General features: G+C 32.7%; 3 protein-coding genes across 3 annotated transcripts; 1 reads left to right on the forward strand and 2 right to left on the reverse strand.

Annotated features, from left to right (window-relative positions):
* The first annotated feature begins 69 nt into the window (after positions 1–69).
* Positions 70–1,148, forward strand: LOC119830094 (peptidyl-prolyl cis-trans isomerase-like 3). Its single transcript, XM_038352950.1, has 4 exons — positions 70–273; positions 350–448; positions 542–660; positions 1,006–1,148. The coding sequence occupies exons 1-4, from the start codon at positions 133–135 to the stop codon at positions 1,130–1,132; spliced, it is 486 nt and encodes a 161-aa protein (XP_038208878.1). The 5' UTR covers positions 70–132; the 3' UTR covers positions 1,133–1,148.
* A 522-nt stretch (positions 1,149–1,670) lies between these two features.
* On the reverse strand, positions 1,671–3,950 carry LOC119830397 (zinc finger protein 271-like). Its single transcript, XM_038353401.1, has 2 exons — positions 3,427–3,950; positions 1,671–3,341 (listed from the first exon to the last, which is right to left on the reverse strand). Exons 1-2 carry the CDS (start codon positions 3,577–3,579, stop codon positions 1,794–1,796), a joined length of 1,701 nt encoding a protein of 566 aa, XP_038209329.1. The 5' UTR covers positions 3,580–3,950; the 3' UTR covers positions 1,671–1,793.
* Positions 3,951–5,488: 1,538 nt separating this feature from the next.
* LOC119830541 (mucin-2-like) lies at positions 5,489–7,848 on the reverse strand. Its single transcript, XM_038353600.1, has 6 exons — positions 7,800–7,848; positions 6,410–7,722; positions 6,207–6,327; positions 5,932–6,123; positions 5,779–5,881; positions 5,489–5,679 (listed from the first exon to the last, which is right to left on the reverse strand). Exons 1-6 carry the CDS (start codon positions 7,846–7,848, stop codon positions 5,544–5,546), a joined length of 1,914 nt encoding a protein of 637 aa, XP_038209528.1. The 3' UTR covers positions 5,489–5,543.
* Between the last annotated feature and the right edge of the window lie 533 nt (positions 7,849–8,381).

Genomic DNA, 8,381 nt, shown 5'->3' on the forward strand with positions numbered 1-8,381 from the left:
CGCCATTACAAAGTTACGTCGTCAGTTCATTCGCGATGTGTCAGGAACGCATTCTATGAACGGCCGAACTATAGTTACTAATATAAATATTTTTGTTTTATTACATCTTGTCAATTAAAAATATCGAAGAAAATGTCGGTTACCTTGCACACGGATGTAGGCGACATAAAAATTGAATTATTTTGTGAGCAATGCCCAAAAGCATGTGAAAATTTCCTCGCACTATGTGCTAGTGATTACTACAATGGTTGTCTTTTCCACAGAAACATAAAGGTAAAAATTAAAAAATCAAAGTATAAAATAATTTAAATTTGTAGCTATTCATAAATAATTATTATTCTAATTGTAGGGTTTTATTGTGCAAACTGGAGATCCTACTGGTACAGGAAAAGGTGGGACATCAATATGGGGCAGAAAATTTGAAGATGAATTCAAAGAAGAATTAAAGGCATGTTTTTTTGTAAATCTATATACAAGTTATAATGATTTTAGAAAATAAAGGTTTAAGATTTTAATTTATTATGTTTTATTAATATTGCAGCATAATGCAAGAGGAATATTGAGTATGGCTAATAATGGACCAAACACAAATGGAAGCCAGTTTTTCTTCACATATGGAGAACAACCGCATTTAGATTTAAAATATACTATTTTTGGAAGGTAAATTGAAATTATCTTTCTTATTTTAAACTTTGTTATACGACATTCAAGTATTTTATAAATAATTAAATACTAAATTGAAATTGAATACATAAAAATATATTTGCCATTTTTTTTGTTAAGTAGTTTTTGTTTGTATGAATATATTTCATTTTAAAGTTTTCATGTATACTAGTTACTACAATGTGAATTTTCATGTATACTACAAAATGAATAAGGATAGCACATGACTTCTCAGCAATAAATCAACCATTCTAACCACATCCATCCAAACAATATAATGAAAAGATTTTCATCATTTCTTTTATAAAACAAAGAAAAAATAACTTTCTTTTATTATTACAGGATCATTGATGGTTTTGAAGCACTTGATGATCTGGAAAGGATGGCTGTTAATCCAAAGACATTTAAACCAATAACTGAAGCGAGAATAACATCAGTAACTATACATGCAAATCCTTTAGCCGGTTAATAAAGCAACAATTAAGTTTCTGTGTTTTATTCCTTGCAGGTCACTTTACATAACATTAAATATTTATTGCGCACTTTTACTTTGGTTCAGTTTATTTTAAAATATAATTTATTATACAGTTATAATTTACATGATTATAGTTTCTGTTAGATTTAATGTTAACATGTCAAATCTGGCTAATAAGGTAATATGTTTTTTTTATTATCTATTCAATCAATGTGTAATTCAATTATGGGCAGTTGTGATATATTATATTAAAATTTTAGAGCAAACAGGACATTCTCTATTTACATCATAAAGTTATTTTTAAGCATTGTTAAAATTGGTGCCATTACAAACAGTTATATATTATCTATGATTCTGAAACAATTGAAATTCAACAGTTTTGGACAAACATTATTTCTCTATCCTCAAGTCAAAATATTATATTGTACTATTAATTGTTGCAAATATGTATTACATTTTTTACTTTAAACCATTGTATTAACAAATTAAGTACTAATAATACATACATCAAAAATGGACATCAACAAAATTTTAAACTAAGCAATCATTTATCCATAGTAAAGTTAATAATAGGTACTCAAGTTGCATAACATAAATATTGTGTACATATTATTCTATCTTTAATAAATACATGTGATAATTTTGTTAAGATATCTTAGGTTTCTAGATCATAATAATTGTCATCAATAGGAAAATCTGGTTCTTGCTCTTTTTTTATATTTGTTTCAGTCATTTTATCATCAAAATTGTCAGTGAAATGGGACTTAATATGGGCAACTAAATCAGGTTTTTTCACAAATGTTGCACCACACTCAATGCATGGCATATTTACCACAAGACATTCATGACTTTGTTCATGTTTATCTAGTTTGTCTTTTCTCATGAATTTCTTATCACACTGACTACAGTCAAATGACTTAACTGCAGTGTGAATAGTGGCATGACGATCCAGTTCCCTTTTCCGAGGAAATTTCTTGAAACATACTTTGCACTGGAACACCCTGGATCCCATGTGTGCAATTGATACATGTGTCTTGTATGCATCCAGTGAGGAAAATCTTTTTGGACATTGATGACATTTAATATTTTTTGGTTTGTTTTTATTTATGAGTGGAGATTTTTGTTTTGGAGGTGAGTTAAGCTTACTGGAGGTGGCTGGTGCTTTATGTAAATGATTTATGAAACTACCTTCGCCAGAAATGTGATCAGGTACTCTTGGGAGATCATATTCATTTGAGTTCATATTGTCAGTCGGTGGGGACATCAAACTGCTAAAAGGATTGACATTAACAACCATATCATGTGTTTCTTGATCATGCTCAAAATCTTTATTAGGTGAAGTTAGTCCATGTTTTAACTCATGTTTTAACAATTTATCTTTTCTACCAAATGATAATGGGCATTTACGACATACATATGGTTTCATTCCAGAGTGTATTAAAACATGTCTTTGGAGGTCACCTTTAGCAACAAAACTGCGAGGACACATTGGGCACACATGTGGCTTGTGCCCAGCATGTATTCTTAAATGTTTACTTAAATTGGTATTACGAGAAAAGCTTTTTAAACAAAAATGACACTGATAAGGTCTTATACCTGTATGAACTATAGAATGTTTTCTTAAATCTGATCGGCGACCAAAGCATTTATCACATTCTGGACATTGGTATGGCTTATCATTACCATGTACAGCTTTAGTATGACCAATGAATAAATTGCGTTCTGCAAATACTATACTACATTCCACACATTTGTATGGTAAATTGGGATCATGAACATTTTGTTCATGCTCTTTACACTTTTCATGAGATATAAATGCTTGATCACAATACTGACACATAAATACATTTTTTAAGTACGATTCTGATACTGGTTCTGTATCTGGAATATTATCTTGTTCTGTATTTTCAACTTCAGCCTGTTCAACATTTTCAGAATCTTCAGATGAATCATAGTCAAGGCTTGGATCAACTACCATCACAACACTATCTTCTACAATGTAGTTGTCTGTTTTAGGTTTCTGCTCAATATTATTGTAATTAAATTCTGAAGAATTAGAATTATCCAGTTCATTGACGCGATTGGTGATTTGTCGTAATCTAGCTTCACTTTGAATGCATAATGATCTAAATTTGGAGCATTTATTTACTTTAAATAAGCACTTATAGCAAATCCTATTAGGGAGGCCATCATTCGGGTCCATCTGCAATCAACAATTTTTATGTAAAAATGTTTATTACTTTCTTCATAAAAGTATACTTAGTAACACAGGAAAAGTATATACCGACCTGTAATTCAAAGCATTCAGCGATTTTTGAGGTTAGTGATCCATTTTCTTCATCATCCGGAATATTACAAAAAATTGAAACAGTAAGACCACTCTTACGTAAACACAAGCGACACAATGCATGGAAATTCGCGATAATATAGGAATCATCCATTTTTGTTGTGTTATGACATCAAAACAGTACAATAGACAGCGATCAAAATGTTTTATTAATTTTAATAAATGACACTATTCATTCTTTTGTTTCATGATTTAAAATGAAATTAGTTACTTCCACAATCGTTTACAATAATTGTGTTTAAACTTAGCTATAATTTAATATTCACAACATTTCTTCATTCCATTAACATTACTACGGCGTACTAGGCAGGGCTGCGCTAAATGATCGTCGCGCCGCCCCTATCTGTCTCATAAATCATTACACATAATGTTTTAAAGTTAAATGAAAGTATCATAAAAATATAAGAACAAATCGACTCAAAAATTAATCATGGTCGAAAAAGTGATACATAAATACCAACTTCAGTTTTGAATTCGAAATTTTAAAAATAATGAAAATCGCGCTCGTATTATCGTCATCGACTAAGGCTGCATATTCACTAATAAACAAATCTGATGATGAAGTTAGGCATAATAAGTATGCAGTTCTAATGTATATTAGAAAATAAGTAAAAGTTAAGATCCTCACTTACGTTTTGATCAATTTTATTTATTTATTTTTTTATTTATTTATACTTTATTGTTTTGGAATACTTACAAATGGAGACTCAACCTAGGGAACATTATCACAAGTGGCGGTCTTATCGCTAAATAGCGATTTCTTCCAGACAACCGGTTGTACTGTGAGAATTTAAAATAGAGGATAGGAGTGGGGAAGAGCATACATATATATACATATTAATGAAAAAAAAAATCTTATATAAATTTCAATACAGTAAAAATATATATTTTATTATCATATTATATATACATACACAAAGAGATATAAATAGCTACATACATAAAAATAATGAATATAATAAAAAGTGAAATATAATGACGTACTTTGATCGTAGAACGGCAGGAAAAATAATAATTATGAACCATTGATTTAAAAGCACTTAAAGATTGAGCTTAATTGGTTCCGGCAATGCGTTCCATAGCTTAATCGCCCGAACGGTGCAGGAACTACCGAAGAAGGTTGTATGATGAGCTGGCATTCTCAGTCGGAGCATCTCAGATGAGCGAACAGAATCTCCGTTATCACCCCTGAACACGAAATTATCTTTAAGATATGTTGGTGTTTTGGGGTTAAACAAGACCTGATATAGAAGTTGTAACACGTTAGCATCCTGGAGAAAATGGATGGGTAGCCACTTAAGCTGAGAACGAAACTCAGAGACGTGGTCGTATTTCCGTAGACCAATATGAAACGAATACAGAGGTTTTGGAGACGTTCGAGCTTGTTTAATTGGTCTACGGAAAGATTGACATAGTCGGCGTAGTCAAGAATGGGAAAAAAGAGGGATTGTGCTAGCAGAATTTTGGTTGGGATGGGAAGGAAATTTTGTTGACGGCGAAGAGAACCAACTGTTTGTCTGTGGAAGTATAATTTACAATAAAAGATTATGATATTTCATAAAACTACATAGATATTAGATAGTGGTAGTATTATCACAGATAGCATAATACTATACGTAGTATTATGTTAAATCATAAAGCTCTAGTGTGCTTAATGAATTAATGGCAAATTTTTATTTTATCGTTATGTTTATCCTAATACTATCGATCCGATTAATAAATAGTTACTACGTTACTTATACTAGCATGACGTTAGTTGAGAAGCTAATTTTAGGAACGAGTCTAGAACTACAAGCGAATTGAATTTTGTATTTAAGACCAATAGGAGCGGAGAGACTATGAAAAATGTTGCAAAAATGCTTTGAGCATATTCACAGTTTTACTGAGGTAGTAATTTACATGAATATAAATAAAAATAAAAATATTAATTCTCTAAGATTGCATAATCTATTAAAACGATATAAACGAGACACGGGGATGAAAAAATAAATTCATTATTTCACATATAAATTTTATTACAAGATTGTTAACTGTTAACATAATTAAATAGGTATTAATTTATGTACAATCGGTGACCAAATCTGAGTCAATGCAACTCTGGGTTGCATCATCGTAAGAGAATCCGTCATCACAACGGAGCAGACGTGGCTTGCCTTGTTGACACGCGATATAAAGTTTGCAGCTTTTGCCTTGTCTAGAATAAAAATATGGAAAATGAAATAGGATAATATGAAATTATTACTCTTTAGCTTAAATGTTGTTTCGTAATAATATAAATTCAGTAAAAAGCTACCTGAATTTGGAAATGAAGTCTGAAGGTTTGCCGTTTCCGTCCATGTCTGGTGCAGGACATATAAATCCTTGGAATACTGTAATAAGAATGTGTCTGTTGTATAGCCGAACAAAGTATGAATTATGTTAATATTATTTTAATAATATTAAATACCGTCAGGATTGCAGGAAGGTACATCAGCTGGCCAATCACATATAGATTTTACAGGGTTAAATGCGAGGCCAGCTGGACAAGACATTTCTGTGGCTTTGCCTTTTTGACACATTGTATACTTTCCGCAATCACTAGAAGGCGATGGGAAGTAACCAAATTGTCTAGGGCAATTAGTCGTAGGCTGAGGTACCTCTGAAAAAGAAATAAACATGAACAAAATTATTAATTCGTTTCTAGATATCAATGAAGTTCGTATACTGTAATGTTAAACATACGTTTAGCAAAGTTGGCTCCACAATTAACTCGTGAAGGATAATCACATGGATATTCAGGCCACACTGCATTAGGGTTGAAATGCAGACCATCAGGACATTCAACTTGCATAGCGGTATTAGCCTATAGAAAAAAAGATTCAATTATTGCATTATAAATTATTGTGAACATGTTGGTTAATTTTATGGGGATTTTTAATTATTACCTTGCATTCTATGAACGTATCGCACTGATTAGGTACAGAGAAATAGCTATTTGACTGTGCACATTTATAATCCTTTAATCCGATTAACTGTCCAGAATGAATAGGAAGTTTTGGAGTAGGTGCAGTTGTAGGAATTGATATTATTGTTACAGGTGGTAATGGTGTAGTGCTTGTTCTGGAGGGCAATAGGATAGGCTTAGCTGGTGTAGTGGTTGTCCTGGAAGGTAATGGGATTGGCAAAGCTGTTGTTGGCATCCAGGGATATGGATGATTGGGAATCGTAGATGGTTTAGTGAATTGAGGCCAACTTGGCTTAGACCAAGGCGATGTGGGAACAAACTTTGTTCGTGGATCAGTAGGACTAGATAAATGTATAGGTTGTGCTTGTTGTAGTGGAGGTACAACAACTTCTGGTTCTAGTTGAGAAGATGGTTGAACTAGTGATACTACAGCTTCTGTTTCAGGAAATGGTTGAGCTTGTGGAGCTACAGCTTCTGGCTTTAATTGAAGAGATGGTGGAGCTTGTGAAGCTACAACTATTGGCTCTGATTGAGAAGATGGTTCAAGAAGTTCTACATCATCTAGTTCTGATTGAGATGATGGTGTAGTTTGTGGTGCTATATCTTCTGGCTGTGGTTGAGGAGATGGTGGCACTTGTGGCGCTACTACTTCTGGTTGCGCTTGAAGCGATGATTGAATTTTTATTGGCTGTGGTACTGAAGGTGATGGTTGAATTTCAGGTGTAGCAAATTCTGGCTGTGGTTGAAGCGAAGGTTGTGCGGGCTCCGGTGCTGATTGATTTTGATCTAAAATTAGTGCTGGTCGTGATGGAAAAGCTGGGTGAAATTCTAGAGGTTGGTAACCTGTCTGCTGTGGCTCAGATTCTGTGCTTGAAGATGGTTGTAGTATAATTTCCGATTCATGCGTAAGTGGAACATCTCCAGGTCGATTATAATTCGTGGGATATACAATTGTTAAACTAGGCTTCGGTGTGTTCGATTCCGAATGATCACCAGGAAGCACAATGATAGTGGGTTTTTGAGCTGGTGATGCCGAAGAACTAGATAATGCAGGTGGACTTTGTGTATATGCTCTTGGTCTGAAGAATGTTGGTAGTCTTTGGGCTGGTTCAAAAGAGTTGGGTATCAATGGGCTACGAGACGAAGGATAAATAGGCGTAGCAGGTCGCGTTACTGGCGGAGGCAACGTTGTTTGTACAATTGTAGGTGGGTTGTATACAGGTCTAGGGATAAATCGAGGAGGGAACCTCGCAAAGGGACTTGAATCAGTCCAACCAGTATTTTGTGCATTTCCTGTAACAAAATCTCAATAGTAAATAATAATAAAAAGTGCAGGTTTTTATATTAAATAAATCCCTTATAAAACTTACCGAATGCAAGCAATGGTAGCAGTGCTAATAACAATTTATTTCCTATCATGATTATTGAAAAAAAAAAACCTATGCAAAGCGCAAAGATTCTAAACTGTTTGACATTGCTTCACGAAATACTACTTTTATATTCCATTTATTATCAAGCTTAACCACCATAAGATTATTTACTAATAATTATAGTCATCAACAAATTAACGATAATAAAAAATATCACTAAGGGATCATTAACAAACCACACACTTACCGTATTATGAGCGTTAGGTGATAACTCTAAACTCGTCAGGAAAAATAGTATCTAGCGATTAGATATTAATGTGAAGTCTTCGTTGCATTTAGTATTATAGTTTGCATATAATGTTTTTTAAGTTGAGCATGTATTTATATATTTTATATAATAGTTATGAATTCTGACAATTATAATCAAAGTCATTTGTTATGCTTACATACAAATGTATTGCATATAGGTACTTAATGTTTGTGACGTCGCCAATGAACTTAATTAAGCTCTATCATGCTAGCAAGGTGAAACCAGCAAAATTGCATAAAAACTATATATGAATTTGTAGCTAATTAGTTGCT

This window comes from Zerene cesonia, chromosome 11 (assembly GCF_012273895.1).
Source record: "Zerene cesonia ecotype Mississippi chromosome 11, Zerene_cesonia_1.1, whole genome shotgun sequence".
NCBI lineage: Eukaryota > Metazoa > Arthropoda > Insecta > Lepidoptera > Pieridae > Zerene > Zerene cesonia.